The sequence below is a fragment of the Trichosurus vulpecula genome, chromosome 1 (genome assembly GCF_011100635.1).
Source record: "Trichosurus vulpecula isolate mTriVul1 chromosome 1, mTriVul1.pri, whole genome shotgun sequence".
Taxonomy (NCBI): Eukaryota; Metazoa; Chordata; class Mammalia; order Diprotodontia; family Phalangeridae; genus Trichosurus; species Trichosurus vulpecula.
The window spans coordinates 159,097,351-159,115,901 of NC_050573.1; the positions used below are offsets into that span (position 1 = coordinate 159,097,351).

At 39.6% G+C, this 18,551-nt stretch overlaps 1 protein-coding gene across 1 annotated transcript in view; it reads right to left on the reverse strand.

Annotated features, from left to right (window-relative positions):
• DECR1 (2,4-dienoyl-CoA reductase 1) overlaps window positions 1–18,173 on the reverse strand; it is a 52,531-nt gene extending 34,358 nt beyond the window's left edge. Inside the window, exons 1-4 of the mRNA XM_036757975.1 lie at window positions 18,022–18,173; window positions 7,815–8,017; window positions 6,552–6,609; window positions 6,050–6,136 (exon numbers count right to left, since the gene is read on the reverse strand). Of these exons, the coding sequence (XP_036613870.1) occupies window positions 6,050–6,136; window positions 6,552–6,609; window positions 7,815–8,017; window positions 18,022–18,090 (417 nt within the window). The 5' untranslated portion in view covers window positions 18,091–18,173. The remainder of the gene's footprint in view (window positions 1–6,049; window positions 6,137–6,551; window positions 6,610–7,814; window positions 8,018–18,021) is intronic.
• Window positions 18,174–18,551: the final 378 nt, after the last annotated feature.

An 18,551-nucleotide genomic window follows, 5' to 3' on the forward strand; every position in this document is an offset into this window, starting at 1 on the left:
GGAGAGACATTTGGTTTCCCCCTCCTCAGAAGCCATGGAATAGAAGCTGGAGTCTGTCTGATAATTTATTTGCTTTCTTCCAAAACAGAATGCTGTATTTCCTTTCCAGTATGTCTTCTCGGATTTAAGGTTTTGTTTTAATGCTTTTCCAGTTGCTCAGTGACTACTTCCCCTCCTTCAAATAATTAATTCTCTTATTACAGTATTTTGACTTGTTTTATTGGCTATGGTGATTCTCCAGGTCTCCTATTTTTCCTAGTAATTTTTTTTAATCATATACAAAAAGGTTCCATTAGTTTTGGAGTCACCAAAAATTTCATCCTTGATTTGCACTTGTATGGTAGGATGCTACTATTGAATGTAATGACTGATATGATATGATACTGAAATTCAGCAACTTATTTGGATAAATAAAATATAATTATAACCTTGTAATGTATGCATTTTTTTTAATTTTATAAAACTTAGGCAGTTTTGCTAGATTTCTGAATTCTAAACCAGGGCCTCCATTAGAAAAATCTGACAAACTGTGCCTTGGTTGCTATTTAACGGTGACTTGATGTTTGAAATTAGACAAAAAAGAAGGTAGCATGTTCTGATTTTTATTTTTTTTTTCAACTGGAAAACTGAAGAAGTAGATTGTTGTAACTAGGGCCCAGGGGGCAGTGGGATAGGTCAGACCGAGAATAGCCAGGATCTGAAGGCCAGGCAGTCCTCACTGGGATGGCATCAGCAATGAGGGGAATTCAGAGCAAAAAGGTGTAAGTAGACAATAATAAGCACAAAGGAGGTCTAGTATCTAGTGGTGGAGACTCAGCCATGGGTTTTGTCATGGGGCAAGACTTAAAAGGACTGGAGGTGGGAGGAGAAATAAGAAACCTAGTCCTAAAGAAACTAGATTACCCTGCTGAGAACTAAAGAGGAATTCAGGCATGAGGGGATCAGATGGTGACCCAGTTATTGTACTGAATATAAGGCTCGACTGCAAGCTTGACAAAGTTGAACTAGTAAACTTGAGCCTAGGACTAATTGCATTCCCCTTACCTTGGAACACAGCTGGTCTCAGAATCTGGCTGATGGATATGCCTATCAGGGATGCTGTTAAGGAAATTATTTTGGCGGATATGCAGAGAATGAATTGGAGAGGGGACAGACTAGAAGCAAAGAGGACAAACATCAAGGAGGAAACTGCTAAGATAGTTCGGGAAAAACCTGATGAAGATGTGAACTTGAATGACGGCTAGATGAAGCGGAAAAGAAAAGATGGATGTAAGGGATGCTATTAAAGGCAAACTTGATAAGACACAGAAAATGACTAGACATGAGGGACGACAGAAAGTGAGGAGCTAAGGATGAAAACAAAAAAAATGCGAGTGTAAACAAAAAAGGTCAAGTATAAACTTGGATGACTGAAATAATTGTAGTATGCTTAACTGAAACCTAGAAGCCTCAAGGGCGGGTAAGTTTAGGTGGAAGGACTGGTTTTATTTTGGGCATGATGAATTTGAGATGTTGATGGGGCATCAACATTTGGGTTGGTCTGGGTGGCCTGTGAAGAAATAATAATAATAATAATATATAGAATTTACACAGCACTCTAAGGTTTATGAAGCGCTTTACAAATATTATTTCATTTTATCCTTATAATAAACCTGAGTAAAAGGCATTATTATTATTATTCCCAATTTACAGAAAAGGAAACTGAAGCATATACAGTTTAAATGACTTAACCAAGATCACATAAGTAGTATCTGAGGCTAGATTTGAACTCAGCTCTTCTTGAATCCAGGTCCAGCACTCTATTCCAGTGAGCCATCTAGCTGCCTGTCCCTTGCACCTATGAAATTATGTGATACCTGTGGGGTTTAAGTGATCATAGCTTTGAAGGTTTGGTGCCCAGGCATCCACCACATGGGGTACAATTTTGCCCCCATTTCTGGATATGGCCCACTAGAGATTTTTAGCAAAAACCTTTTTTAAAGCAAATTAATGAACACATGAGGCAGGGGCCTAACCTTCTGCCTGCCCATAATGTTCTACAATCCACTGCCTCCAGGTGATGTGTTAGTAGGCATTTCTCAATTAGAAATTGTCATCAGAAGTGCTTCAGGGGCTCCAAACTATCTGGGAAGGCCCTGAGTATGGATATGAGATGTGTGACTGTTGTCCAAGCACACATGGAGCTAAGCTCGGAGAGGTTCATCACCAGGTTTGCTGCATAGTGATAGATTTGTTTATGGCTGCTGCAACTCTGAAAGATAGTCTATTCGGATGTCTAGGGGTTATGCTCTTCATAGAGGAAAGAAGTACACACCCCTGTAAAAATGCAGCTCCTAAACCAAGTCAAGAGTTAAATAGAACTGATCCTATAACGAAACTTGTGCCACCCAGATATATAGATTTCTATGTATCATGGTTCATTATTGTTGGAAATTTTCCAAATTTAAAGGACTATTAAGGCAGGGAAATACACAAATCATTAGTAATGTAAGTACCTTGAGGTAGAGTCAGAGGGCCTGGGTCCAAATGTGACTATGAAAGTTGTAAGCTTAGACAAGTCACCTAAGCACCTTGGACCTCAGTTTCCTCATATGCAAAGTGAAGGAACTAGACTGGATGACCTTTGATAACCCTTCTGGCTATAGATCTATCATCCTATGACTATCATTTTTCATCTTCGTATCTCCAACATCTAATACAATCAAAAAATTTAACTCAGATTACATTTCCTAAGAATCATTGCTTCTTAAACTGGATCTCTGCTTTGCTGTCAAGGACAACAATTCACCATATGTATATACTACTTGAGGGGAAAGGTCTTATTAAAGGTTAATACAAAAATAGAGAAACTCTTTTCTCCCTGAAAAGAGAATGTGCAAGAACTGCATGAAGAAGTTTGTTTCATTTACAAATATAAAAATTCACCAGAGACCTAAATACTTGCTAAGTTTTTTTTTTTATTTGGAGGTGCAATAGTTGCAAAAATAAAATGTGGCATAAATAATTCTGCACAACAGACTTTTCCAGTTAGCAAAAGAGACAACTTTTTGGCTTGTCTAATGAACTATCTATGGTGAGTCAGAGTAGTTTATATCTCTTAACACAATGAAAGATGTATAAAAACAACTGTTAACATGTTTGATCTAACTCCTTTGTAATTCTTTCAAAGTGTACCTTTTCCTGATACACCATCTGGCATAATTCTCCTATATTTGATAACTAACTCAAATGACTGCTTCAAGACGCAGTCAAAAAAAACTTTGCAGGGGCTATCCAGTCAGTTGAAGTCAGGAAAACGGATGTGGAATAGTTTGTTTTTCATGATAATGATGAGGCAGACCAAAGTAGTTAATACCAGAAGGGCACCAATCACTATTCCCATAGCTTCTGGGAGATTTATGCACCACTGATTAGCTAATAAACATTAAGTATTACTAAAAGCTCCAATGCTTGGATGTGGTTTTTATTGCAGAATTTGATACATCAAAGGATAAATATCTATCAATGTTAATTGTGTTGTGCTTGTAGCCTTTGTGAAAGGCAGGGCCATGTGCAGCCAGGAATGGATACATACTTGGCAAAGCATTATCATAACCATGGTCACATTTAAATGATTCATTAAGCACAATCATCCAGTCTTCATCAGAAACCAAAAGAACTGGCTGAATTTGTCCATTATGCTGGTAATAAAATCTTTACGGAATATCATCTTTAAGACATAGGTTTTCATGTGAGGACTGCAACGTTCTAGCTTTTTAAAAACGCAGGTTTGATTTTCTTTAGGCAGTTTTGCAACAACTGGAGTTGTGTCTACTATAGTGCAGTTTGAGCATTCAATGCAGGCTTCCAATTTTATCAGTTTATCCTTAGAACACTGGGTCACCCCATGATCACTTGAAATGATCACATTAAGGCTTTCCCACAATCTCAGAGCCTTGAGTTTATGGACAAGGTGGCCAATATGGTTACCTACTTCTTTCAATATAGCACTCATTTGCTCCTTACTTCAGGTCCATATTTGTGTCCACTTTGTGAGAAACAAAAGAAGGAATTCTGTTTCCAAAGGATTAAAACTACTCCCAACTTGGAGTGATAGCGGGATGTAAGAGTCAGGGGTAATTGCTTCTAATCAGAGCTGTGACCCAGCAGAACCAGGCTTCTGATTAAGTAAAAGGTCAGAAGCTTGTACACGTGTTTAAGGAGCTGTTTGAGGGGGAACTTATCAAGGAAGAGAACATGAAGTGGGCAGTTCAGGAGGTTGCATCTAGCCAGTGGAGAGCAAGTGGGGGGAAATTCGAATTGGGAAAAGACCATAAATAGCTTTGCATCTGTCTGAGCAAGTGTAATGCATTAGGGAGTTACCCATTCAGAATGAAAGTGAAATAAGTGTAATGAGAATTTTGATGGCTTCACGAGTATTTTCTTTGTAGAGCAAGCATGTTTCTCACAACTTGCCACCAGTTCTTCCCAAGAGTGTTGCAAAGGTAGCTAAAGGATCTGAGCTGATCAGTCATTTAGTAATACTGCCTAATTGCTCATCAAATGCTACTGAACGATTATAATTCATAAAATAGGAAGGAGTTGCACTGTGGATAGCCACATCAGTACCAGGCCACACAGCAGCAGCACTCACTCCCAAGCTCACTGGTTACCCAAATGGGAGTTGCTTCATTCCACCAAAAAGGATCTCTGTCTTTACATTCTGAAAAAACTTCTCTGTGCGTCTGCACCATACATTGAGTTAGTCACCATGTCATGGTTTTCTTCATACAGGCCTGTCACTATGCTGTAGTGATTTGGAAAAGTTTTTGTGATAAAAACATTATTAACATTCTCCACCAAGACACCTTCTCTGATAAAATTACAAAGATGAGGAAATTCATGTTTCCTTGAAAGCCCTGAAGACATCAAAGGATACCAAGAGTAACCTGGGCATCAAATTATACTCAGAATTGCCTCTGCAGCTAGTTCTAATTCCAGAAAACAGAAGTGTTAATACTAACTGCATTGTGGACATCATTGCAAAACATAACAGCGAACCTTCCCACCGCCTCTGACTGCACACGGTTTTATGAGAACATGGCTGAATGAATAGAGCAACTATGTGGCACAAGTAGAGAAAACAACAGGCATGGAGTCACAAAGGCTGGGGTTCAAATCCAGCCTCAGAAACTTGCTGGCTGTGTGACTCTGGGCAAGTCACTTAACCTCTGTTTGCCTCAGTTTCCCCATCTATAAAAAAGGGGATAATAACAGCACTTAAAATCCCAGTGTTATTGTAAAGATCAAATGAGAAGCTATTTGTAAAGCACTTAGCATGGTGCCTGGCACATAATAAGCACCATATAAATGTTAATTATTATTGTTATTATTTGAATCCTGCTTTAGATGCTAAGCGTATGACGATAGATAGTTCACTAAATCTTTCTGAGCTTCACTTTCCTCATTTGTAAAATGGGGAAAATCACAGCTTCTACTTTCAAGGCCACTGGAAGGATGACACGGGATGATTTATGGAAAGAGCTTTGCAAATGTTAAAGTGCTACATAATATGTCACCTATTACTACAGACAGAAAGCCACAGTGGATAAAGAGTCAGCCTCAGAGTCAGGAAGACTTAGGTTCAAAGCCTATCTTTGACACAGACTGGCTGTGCTAGACGATTCTCTTAACTTCTCATCGTCCCAGGCAAACTTCTAAAATTATAAATCGCAAAGCAGGTGCCAACCTGCCTTAGGAAAGGGAGTTGCCTCTTTGGGAATCCTTTATGCCAGTGGAATTACAATTAGGTCTAAAAAAGAAATGATTATAGCAATCAATCAATAAATGTTGATCTCAAACAGATGATTAAATACAGGGATGGTTTCAGGCTTTCATGATAATGATTAAGATAGCCTTCCACTTTATCACTCCTCATTTCAAAGCTAGCCTCTGGAAACAAAGTTTTCCAGAGCTTCAGAAAGTAAGTTTTATATTACAAGGTCACTTTGTGGAGCCCTCACCATCTAATGCACTAAAAGTCTCGTGGCATTCCTACTTTTGTACTTACATCAGGAAGTCCTGCTACTTTGATTAATTCTGAGACAGCATTTTTAACCTTCTCAGGATCCCTCACATCACACTGGATTGCATGCACCTGAAAAATCACAAAAGGAAAGAAAAAAATTGAAAGCTCCTCAGTTTTATAAGATGATAACATGACACTATCCTAAACTAGTAAGGGAAAAGGAGAGTGGTATAGTGAACAGAAGGCCAATCTCCCTAGAAAAGGCTGTGTTCAAGTCCTGCCTTTGATACATTGGTTATGTGTCTTTGGACAAGGCACTTAACTTCCAGGTTACCTTATAAGGTTTGCCCAAACAACCTTCTAAGGCTATAACTTCAAGAACCATTGCTCATGTGCAATACATAATATTCCCTACACTGAATAAATCATAGGACTGGACGAAAAACCAAACAATAAAGCTTAAAATATTACTTAAAATAAATAAGATTTCTATCATCTGATTTTACATAAAAACAAAATATGAGTATACTTCTCTGAAAAATACCTTATTTCCTGTCTGAGAAGAAACTTCTTCTGCAGTAGCTTTCAAAACATCAATATTCCTAGAAACAAAGCAATATTCTGCATGAGTTCTAAAAAGTATTGCATATTACAAAGTTTTCTTTTCTTTTGGATAACATTCTTCATGTTTTTTCTTTAAAATGCAGACTATTAGGATGGGAGACAAGAATAAAGAAAACACTATGACTGTATTGAAATAGCTTAATCTGACGGATTCACTAAAAATGTCATCTTTAAAGTTTAAAGATCTTTTGTGATTTTTTTTTTAGTCTGTAAGTGCTAATGTGAATATTTCCATTTTTAACCAGTTGTTGTTAAGGCATCTTATAGCTAGATACATATTAAGTTACTTAAGATCATTTGTTTGTACCTCTCTTATTCTCAAGATGAACTTTAATGAGAAACAATAATAAGCCACAACAGTAGGCTTTGAAGCAAAGTTTATAGGCCTAATGCAGAGGAAACGAACCAATTCACAGCCTTAGGGCTATCATTAGAGCTACTGAGTCTTAATGCCCCTCAAGGGTGACATAAGATTTTATATATGTATTTTTTCGGACTCAAAGATGATTTAGCCTATCTGAAAAGCTGAGCTACAACATCTTTCTGTGCACTGAAACCCCCCTCAAATCTTAAAACGCTAAATAATTGCATTATAATTGTTATTTTATTCATGAGATGTCAGTAGCAAATAAATACATATGTTCTTGTATGCATCTGCTCTTCATTATTATTACTGCCACCCCAACATCTATCAAGACAAATATTACTACAATAGTTGTCAATCTCACTGAAAATGGTAGTATAATCTACATTACCCTGGATAGAAGATTAATTATCTCCTTGAGGAGAATTAATTACTGCCACTGAAAGTAGGACAGTCGATTAAAACTTTGTTATCTCATTTGAACTATTTTTTTCCAACCCTGCTGTTAAATAGAGTGTGTGCTGGGTTGCTGTTGAGGGAAGCTCTTTGCCAACTCCAAAAATCTATACAAATGTGAGTTATTAAATATTCCAAATTCTATGCACGTTATCCTCTCCTTCATGTCAAATAACCCACAATTTTCCTTTAAAAGTGATTTTGTGCAAATAATCTAACTATATTCTAAACTTTAGTGGAATCAGACAAGATTTAAAACATTATGTAATCTCTCATCCATTAACATTGTGTTGATATTACAATAATCAGAGAAAGCAAATTTTCATTACTAAATTAAAGAAGGTTTTTATGTAAGTCATTTACCGACTTGCTATCACGCAGGTTGCGCCCAGACTGGAGAAAACAGTGGTCATTCCTTTCCCAATACCAGTACCTCCACCTGTGATGAAAGCCACTTTTCCCTGAAAACTACCAGGTGGTAACATCACTTTTTTAACAGGTGGAAAGAATTTAGCTCGTTCTGCATCAATGCTTTTGTATAATCCTTTAGTTCCACAACTGAAAAGCTTAAAGAGAAAAAAAACAACAAAGATGAATGAAAGAATGATTGAACGACAGATCACATCTATATACAGAGAACTACACAAATGCACAAAATTATCAAATTACTTACCTTTAAAATTAAAGGTAACTCTGCTAGCAAAAGTTTTAAGAACACAAATCTCATCCTAAATATCTTTTGTATTTGCAGTGATTTGGTAAAATGCTACTTTACTTCTAACGTTGTATGATTCAATAAAAATATACAGGGTGTTCCTAAAGTCTGGACACATAGGCAAAAATGCATATTTTCAAGAAATGAAATGAATGAAATTTTTATTTGATTGGAATATTAACAAATAACATCTTCAATGATTTCCATCATTTGTGATGCAAAGGCGGATGCGCTTTGCAAGATTCACATGAACTCGATGCAGTAACTTCACATTGCTGTCAATTGCCTATGTGTCCAGACTTTAGGAACACCCTGTAGAATGGAAATATTAGTTTTTCTTATAACAATTTGGCATTAAAACTGGTTTGAATAACTTGAGAGTCAGACGATCTAGATTTGAGTCATAGGATGATAAATGATAATAGCTAGGATTTAAATAGCACTTTAAAGTCTCTAAAATGCTTCACATGGATTATCTCATTTGGTCCTCCCAACTATCCTTAATATCCCCATTTTACAGATGAGGAAACTGTAGCACAGAGTGTGTTAAGTGACTTGCCTAGGATAATACACCTAGTAAGTGTCCGGGGCAGGATTTGAACTCATCTTCCTTACTCTGAGATTCTATCCATTATACTTCTCTGGGCCTCAGTTTGTTCCTCTAGGTAAAATATACAGAGTAGTCTAGACTAGATAACCTCTAAATTACTTTCCAGCTCTAAATCCTATGATCCTATGATAATCTTATGATTCTATAATCTCTAAGTTTCCAGCTCTAAAATTATATAGCTTAACAGCTCAGTCTTCATTTATTGATCAATCATTTCAATTGTGTCTGACTCTTTGTGACCCCTTTTGAGGTTTTCTTGACAAAGATACTAGAATGGCTTGCCATTTCTTTTTCCAGCACATTTTACAAATGAGGAAACTGAGGCAAACAGGGTTAGGTGACTTGCCCAGGGTCACAAATCGAGGAAGTGTCTGAGGGCAGATTTGAATTCAGGAAGATAAGTGTTCCTGACTCCAGGCCCAGCACTCAACCCACTGTGACACCTAGCTGCCTCTTTTCTTCATTACAGTGAAATAATCAAAAGTAGGTAATTAGTAATATCAATATAGATTATAAATTTTCAAACAGATGTTTAATATAACTAAATTTGTATATCCCTACTTGATCCTCTGGCTAATAAATTCATAATATATAACTATGTTCAAAATAAGAAAAATCCAGAAAGCTTTAACTAAAAAAAGTAATTGTGTTGCATGTGATAACACAAGATCCTTATGATTTCCAGTAGGCTGTAATTAGCTAGGGTTGTATTTCAGAGCACACTAATTTCTTTTTTGGGTCATGATTCAATAAATTTGCATTTCTCTCAAATCTCATGAGACATCCAGTAAAGTAGTTCTCTAGCTTCTCTTCTGCATAGACTATGAATGCCCCATCCACCAGGAAGGTTGTGATCCCCTACTTTAGTCCTGTGAAAGGACCCAGATCACTAAGGATACTGGGAGCATCTTCAACAGCCATAGGGATAGGAGCAGAACCTGAAGAGAGTAATGAAAACCTAAAGAGTATCAAGGAAAAGAGGGTGATAGGAAGCACCAAAGGCTGCAGAGAGGTACCAAAGAATGAGGACTGATTTTTTTAAAAAAGGCCATTAGATTTGATAATTAACAAATCATTAGTGTTATAAGGACTGGTGGTCTTGAGACCACCATGAGAGTCTCCCCTTAAGGGAATCTAGGCATGGAAAAATGAGAATGCAATTTTTAAGGTTAATACCGCTGTGTCCAAAAATAGTATCTTGCCAACCACCAGTTTGCCTTTTCTCTCTGTACCTGTGTACCTCAAGCCCACCCCATGTGCCCTGAACTTTGACATGCAAATCAGCCAGCTCCAGACAGACACCAAAATCAGGGCTTAAGTATCCCACTCTTGGAAGGATACCTTGAAGCATACTTCTCTTCTCAGAAGCATGACATTCCCATGGGAACAAGCCTTCTCAGCTGAATGGCTCCATGCCTCTGTGCCGCCCCGCCCCGTCCCGCCCCCTCCCCCCCACCACCACCAATGCAGTGCTACCTTTACATGACTTTGATTCTGTTAGTCTGTATGTCTGAGTTGTGTTTTAGGTCTCTTTCTTCCTCTCCCTCCCCCTCTGCTCTACCATTTGCCAATAAAACTCTTCATTGAACAGCTCTCAATTGTTATTACATATTACTCATGGCATCTGAACTCATTAAGGGGTTTGTTTTCCCCGGTGCCTCTGGTTTGCCCTCTGGTATGCCTTAGACATAAACTGGGACCCTGAACAAGAACTTTAGCTACTGTCAGGCCCCAATGCTAAAACTCAAGAGTCAATAGGGAACTCAATGTCCTCCCAGCAGAGACTCACTTATGCCAGAAGCCTGACACAAAATTCTGGAGAGAGCAGTTTTGATTGAATGACGAGGTCAGAAGGCAAACTGTAGAGAATTAAGAGAGTAAGAGGAAATGAAGTGGAGGAACCCAGTGTAAATAGCCTTCTCAATGAGTCTAGCCATGAAAAGAATGAGAAATACCATTATCAGGGATTAAGTGTGTGGTTTCTGAGGAAAGGAAGGCGCTAGTAACCAAAGACAGATTCAAGGTAAGTGAGAGAGTAGGGATGATACGGGGATCAATCTGGTTGGTTAGCTGTTGTCCTTCATTCTCCAAAAGGACAAAAATGGTATCACTACATCAGAGTCAATTTACAGTGTGTCCAACTGTGGCTGATCAGACCAATATGAGCTCAAAATGTTCTACCACAGGTCGGGCACAAATAGTCCATGTGAACATTTGGGGCAGATTCTCTAAATTTGAACATCTCATGTTTCTTTTGAGCCATTTCAATTCTGCTCTGTTCACAGAGCATAGCACCTTCTCTGACGAGGGCACTCCATGTTAAGCGGTTCTGTGCCAGTGTCTCCCATGTCACACAATCAATTCCAAAGTTCTCAAGAGAGACCTGGAGAGTATAAAGAAAGAAGACAAGTTTATAATTCTAGGTGACTTTAATGCTAGTGTAGGCTCAAACTACCAGACATGGCAGGAAGTCCTTGGGAGAAAAGGAGTTGGAAACAGCAACAGCAATGATCACTTACTACTGAAGACTTGTACATCTCATGGCCTTCTCATCACCAACATTGTCTTCCATTTACCTAAATGCAACAAAACTCCATGGATGCACCCTCACAGCAAACACTGGCATTTAATAAACTATGTGATTGTAAGGAGAAGAGACTGACAGGATGTGAGAGTAACTAAGGCAATGTATGGTGCAGAATGTTGGACTGATCTTAGACTTACCCTCTCTCCAAGCTAAATATCTGCATTTAACAAAAGCAGCAGACCCAATGCAAAATGACTACCAGAAGAATCAAAGTCAACAGTTTAGAGAGCTTCTTTGAACAGGAACAGTTTGTTGGAGGGAAGGTTGAGCCAACACAGTTGGCCACAGTGGAGCAGAAAAGGAGTGGGCAACCTTCAGAGATTTGGTATACAACACTGCATTTGCTCATCTGGGTCAGAGCACTCACAAACATCAAGACTGATTTGACAAAAATGATGGGGAAACTCAGAAGCTATGAAATGAAAAACGAGAACTCCATAGGATCAATCTGGCAGAGAAAAAAAGAATAAAATGGTATCACTAGTAGATGAAGAATGGTTTGCCTTGAATGTACAGTACAGGGTAGAGGGAGGAGGGAGACTTGGAATCATAGCTAGGGATATAGTTCTCACCAAAAATGGTTTCCTGGTTTTCCATGTGCATACTAAAAAAAAGGGGGGAGGGTGCTAAAATTAGAGACTGAGTACTTAAGAGTGCTCAGTTATCATCATAGTATTTAGAGTCATTTACATACTTAGTTCCTTTACAAAGTCACAATTTTCTATTAGTGCTATTCACTAGCCATTTAAGACAGGAAGAAAGAGGACAAGAGCAGGCTTTTTTTAATTATGATTCTATGGCAAGAGGATCGATTTGACAAATTCTCAATAAACATGATGAGATTACAAGGCATGAACGAGCCTTTGTTTATAAGGAGGTGTTTCCAGTTCTCCCTCCCTACTCGAGTGCCTATTTTTCATCTACTCTGCATATACTTTGTTCAACTTGGTCCTGATTGGTGTAAATAATGAATCTAGTCAAGTGGAACTCACTTAGAAGTTATAATTATATAACATGTAGTAACTTTCAGACCAATGGAAATATGCAATAAGAATCTGAATAATAATACCACTTCATGGTATTCAATATTTTTACTAATAGGGACCTATCTGTATGTACATAGATATTTAATGGTATTGATTCCATCAAAATGTGAACTCCTTGAGGGCAAGAGCTATGTTCTAGTCTTTCTTTGTTTCCTTAGTCCTCAACACAAGGCTTAGTACATAGCAAATTTTTAATTTGTTTGTAGACTGACTTTGGACTTGCCCAAAGGTAAATAAGAGGACATGAGGAGATCCTGAGATTCCACCAGTGATCCCACTGCTAAGTGGAACTGATAGCAAAGTCCATGGAGGTGGTAGCAGTAGCAGGAGTTGAAATATAACCCAGAAGCAGACTGGAGATGAACATGCCCAAGCAGTGATTTGGTAAGCAATGCAACATCCGGAAAGATAGGGCAATAGATGACTGGCTGCAGTTGAGTTTGGCAGGGAGCCAGTACAGCAGCTAACATCCTTCCCCTCGTTGGGACCTGAGTAGAAGGGGGGAAGAGTACCAGCAGCAGCAATATGGCATGGTCTAGCAGCTGATTCAGGTAGCAGAACACTAGACCCTAAAAGGAACTTCGTGATGACTCAGTAAAGGGAGAAAAGGACTTCTTGGGCCAGAGTTGGAAGATAGCCCTTGGTCACATGTGTTCTCTATAAACATACCTCACTACTTTATTATGCTTTTTATTATTATACTTATATTTCATTTATATATCTATATCTTGTGTATAATATGTAATATATAAATATGTACTATTTATATATACACTTATATTTATTGTACTTATATATACATTATACTATACGCATATATAATATAATGTGGCATAGCAGAATGAGCACTGGTATGAGAGTTGGAATGGAGAAGGAAATGGCAAACCACTCTAGTATCTTTGCCAAGAAAACCCTAAATGGAGTCAAGAAGAGTTGGATACGACTGGAATGCTTAAACAACAAGAGTTGGAAAATATGAATTCAAACTTTGAGTCTGACATTACTAACTGGGAGATCCTTGTGAAAATCTCTGTTAATCTGTAAGGTGCCAAGAAAGGGGAGGGTGTCAGGGCTGCCCTTGCTGAGGACAACTACAGCTGGGCTAAGCTAATCATCTGTTAGGCATCTCCCCAGATGCTGTATTGCCCTGGATGCGCCCATCTCCAGGTTGCTGCTGGGTCACCTTCTAACTGCCATGGCTACTACAACCACCTCTGGTGGACTTTGCTACCACTTCCGATCTCCAGTAAGACCTGCGATGGGACCTCAGGTTTTCCTGAACTCATAGTTTCCTGGTTAGGCTTCTCCTAACCTTTAAAATGGGACCAATAATATTTGGACAATCTACTGAGTAGATTTTATTCTAACAGGGCTGTTGTGAGGAAAGTACTATATAGACATGAGTTATTATGTGATTACTTTGGTGAAGAAGGTAGAATCCAATCGCAATACTTTCATACGTTAGCTGTTAGGCCTTAAAACAAAAGCAAACAAACCATTTTTTCTCAAGTTGGAACCCATCACCATATTTTCCCATACAGAGGTACTTTTATGTCCCATTTCCCCCACCTCAAGCAAAATATGAGCTCCTTGACACCTTAAAAACTAAGCTGAGAACTCAATAAAATTTGGGACATGAATTTGCCAACGTGTAATGCAAAAGTATAAGTGGACTATTACTTCTTTTAGTTTTCTGCTGACAAAGAAATTTGTTTGTCTCTCCCATTTTTGCCTAGGTATAATAAGCTGGGCAACCTACGATAAACTGCCTCTACAGAAATGGCAATTTTGCTTAAAGACTGCAACCTGCCTCCCCAGAACTGTGAGTGACATTAAGATGATGAATCAGTGAGTTTGTGTGTAGGCTGATGACTGTCATTACTTAGCAAAAATGGAAAATCCTATTCTACTATACCAACAACCCCAACCATGGATTTCTATTTGTGTGGTATGTTTTTTAATGGCTTTGGGAGGCAGGGAGTAGGGAGTAGGAGGGGAATAAGATAAAATTGTTAGCAATAATAACATCTATATAGCACTGAAAAGTTTAAAAAGTGCTTTCACATACATTTTATTTATTTAATTTGACACCTGTTCTATCCATTTATTAAGCTCCTACTATGTGCTAGGCACTGTGCTAAGTGTGGGGGATACAAAAAGAAGCAAAGACAGTACTGGCCCTAAAGGAGCTTACAAATCTAATGTGAGAGACCACAAGCAAACAAATATGTACAAACAAGCTAAATACAGGATAAACAGGAAATAATTAAGAGAGGGAAGGCTCTAGAATTAAGAGGGCTTGGAAAAGCTTCCTGGAGAAAATGGGATTTCAGCTGGGACTTAAAGAAAGCCAGGGAAAGCAAAAGGCAGAAATAAGGAAGGGAACATGAGCAACTAGGGAAAATGCCCAGAGCTATGAGGTAGAGCTTCTTGTTCCTCGAACGGCAAGGTGGACAGTGTCCCTGAACTGTGGTGGGGAGTAAGGTATAAAACATAAAATGCAAGGAGGACTACAAACATGAGAAAAATAAAAGGTTCTGCAAAGGTTATTGCTACAATTTATTTTCATCCTCAAAGAGGGCGGAGCCATCACACTTGGACTCTTAACATCACAGTCCCAGATGTACTTCTGGAAGAGGTAGGAATGGTACAGAACAAAGAGGAAAAGCAGCCAGATTGGAACAAGGGTACATAGAGAAGATCTATGCTGGACATTTCAAAATTATGAGGCATTAAGGGATTAATATATACAGCACCAAAAGTGAGGAAAGATAATGAAGGCATGGAAAAAAATTTGGACCTTATAAATACTGAAGAAAGTGATCAAGAGAGCATCAACAAATACTCATTCGTATAAAATTATTGTAAGAGTCATCTGTACTAAAATTGAAAGCATTCTCTGTGAGGATATTAGTAAGAATAAGCAGGCTTTCACAAGAGACACTCTAAAATTGACAAGTTCATGGACCTCAGGTTAAAAACCCTTGCCTAACACTATGCCTGGCACATAGTAAGAATTTAATGTTTATTGAATTGAACCTGCATTGCGTACTTCCAACACTCCTCCTGCCACTCCCCACCCCATTCTAATCAATAACCTCAGGCACCTAAGGAAGCTAGAAATGGGAAACATAAATCTGCCCTCCATCCCCCAACACCTCAATCCTTTCCCACTAGGTAAAAGGGCAACAGCTGCATACCTTCGAGCTCTGAACCTGAGTCAGTAGAGCCAATCACTATCCCAAAGTTATGGATCCTGCTTGCCAGTTACTCTTATCTACATTGTTTTAACTTTTGAGACGCTGTTCACCTTGATGAAGTACTATAGAAAGAGGGTAATTTTGTTTTTGTTTTTTATTTTTTTCTCTTAACAATTATTTTATTATTTAATATTTTAGTTTTCAACATTGATTTCCACAAGATTTTGAGTTATAAATTTTCTCCCCATTTCTACCCTCCCCCCACTCCAAGATGGCATATATTGTGATTGCCTGTTCCCCAGTGAGCCCTTCCTTCTGTCACCCCACTCCTCCCCATCTCCTTTCCCCTTACTTTCTTGTAGGGCAGGATAGATTTCTATGCCCCATTCCCTATATATCTTATGTCTCAGTTGCATGCAAAAACAACTTTTTTTTTTGAGCATCTGCTTTTAAAACTTTTGAGTTCCAAATTCTCTCCCCTGAAAGAGGGTAATTTTTAACCAGACAAGGATTTTTCAGTTTACGTGCTAATTTCAGAAACTAAGCCTCTCAGAGCAAGTACTTCCTACCACTGTAGTGACTTAGTGTAGTCAGAGAGCACTGTTCTTGGAGCTTGGACAACCCTGGCCCTTGGTTCGAATCATGCCTCTAGCTTTGTGAACTTAGGAAAGTCATTAACCTCTTTTGATCAGATTCAGTTTCACATTCTATAAACTTGGGATAACAGCAACTACCTCTGTGTTGTTGTGAAGCTAAAATGAGAAAATGTGTATAAAGCATTTTGTAAATTATTATTATTAGGGAGGCAGAATAATACAGTGAAAAGAACACTGGCTGTGGAACCAGATGACCTAGGTTTATTATCTCACCTCCAATGCTTACTACTGATATGATGAATTCATTTAACAATTCATTTAACCTCCCTGGGCCTCAGCCTCTCATAAGTAAAATGAAGAAGGTTGACAAGATAGCTTCTTAGGTCCCTTCCAGCTCTATAACTACAAGCCCATAAAAATGAGTATGCCCATGAAGCCGACTGTGAAACTGAGGCTAAAACAGACTAAGGTGACTTGCCTATGGTCAAAGAGCTGGTAGGTGTGTCAGTTTCACTACTTTTCTTCTACTATACTGCGTTTATAGTTTTGTCCTTTACCTGTGAACTAATAATAAACAAATCATCTTAATTCTCTGTATTCCCAGAGCTTTGTCTTCATAGGGAGGAATCAATAATAAACCCGTTCTATCCACAGGAATAAATCTTGTTCAAAACAATTAAAACCCTCTAACTTAAAAAAATAAAAATTCCAAACTCTTCAAACAGCAGTGGGGAGGTGAGAGGGATGGGTGGAAAAAGAGACTGAGACAGAACATTTATTAAGCACTTACTGTGTGCCAGGCATTATGCCAAGTGCTATGCATACAAACACGAGCAAGCAAGACAGTCCATGACCTCGTGGAGCTTACATTCTAATAAGAGAAGTTTACGGTACAACCCTGCTGGGCCAGAAGCCTGGAGACTAAGATACCAGCTACTCCTTTAATGCCCCAGGTCACAACTTTACTTTTCCAAGGGAACAAATAGCAGGTCTTTGGAAGAAGAGAGCTATTATTCATTCACTCACTCACACTCACTCACTGTAAGACCACGGGGAAGTGACAGGTTTATCGGAGAATTATACAACTTACCTCACAGGGGTTTTTGTTTTTTGTTTTGTTTTTAAGAAAGTACTTGGTAAACTTAAATCTCCAATATAAATGAATTATTTGTTATGCTGCTATGTGCTTCGCCCACAGTAAGCACTTAATAAATGCTTATTCTTTAGCTCACACTTAGGACAACGGCCAAATTCCCCAAAGGCACAGAGAGAGTTTGTTCTCGTCTTCACCATCCGGGGTTTTTCCGTTTGTTTCAAGTTTTTCGTAGTTCTCGACGACTCTAGAATGAGGAGGTGGGCGGCAGCGGCAGAATGGGGTTAAGGGGTCTATTAGGGCGGAGAATTGGAGAGAATGCGGGCAGGGCACTTTCACTCTCCCAACCAGCGGGGGACGGGGCTGGAACTCCTCGGGCTTTAAGTTAATCTGATTGTAAATGGATGCACCAAAGCCCCACACTGAGCAAGAAGCATACGAGGTTCCACAAGGGGCCCTCCTTTTTCAGCTAACACGCGCAGTGCGGAGAAGGGGGGGGAGGGGGGGGGTAAATGGGGCCGAGGAGGTTCAAGTTCAGGATCGTGGCCGCGTTCTCCGCCGCAGCCCCCTCCCCAGCCAGCCCCACCCCACAAGGCTCACCAGCTGGGCCTCGCAGCCCCCGCCCCTCCGGCCCCTCGGGGTCCTCGAGCCCCGCAGGACTCGCTAGCAGCTGCGTAGGAGAGGAGCTGGGACGCCAGCCCGGGCGATGGAGGCCAGCCTTACCCGCTGAGGAGGGAAGCCGAAAGCCCGCAGGGCCCAAGGCGCCAGGAGACCCCCCGTCCGCAACGCCATGGCTTTTCGTTAGGGAACTTGACCGTGGACAACAAAAGCGTGGGGCGAAGGAGACGCGGGCCGAAGGGGAGGAGGCCGGGGGCGGGTTAAAAGGGGAAAGGCGGAGGCGGAGCGGTGGCCCGGGCTGAGCGTTACTTTGCCGTGCGCTTTTTCAACTTTGCCCCAGTTTCCTTGGAACATTGTCGGGCCGGAGCTTGTGACCCTTGCCCCAGTTAACCCGTTTCATCCCAGTGCTTTATTCGTTCCCTTGCTTTCCAAACGGTTTTGCCTTTTTACGGTCGTACCCCCGAGGAAACAGAGACATTGGAGGCACGTTTCTGCGCGTGCCTGGCTCCGCTGAGATGTGGGGTTTGCCTAAAACAAAGACTGGGTTGTGTGGAGCTTGCTTGTGTGATGCTGATAGCTAAAGATCGTGCTCACTTCTGAGCTGCTTTTTTCTTCTGGTGTATCTCAAAAGCAAT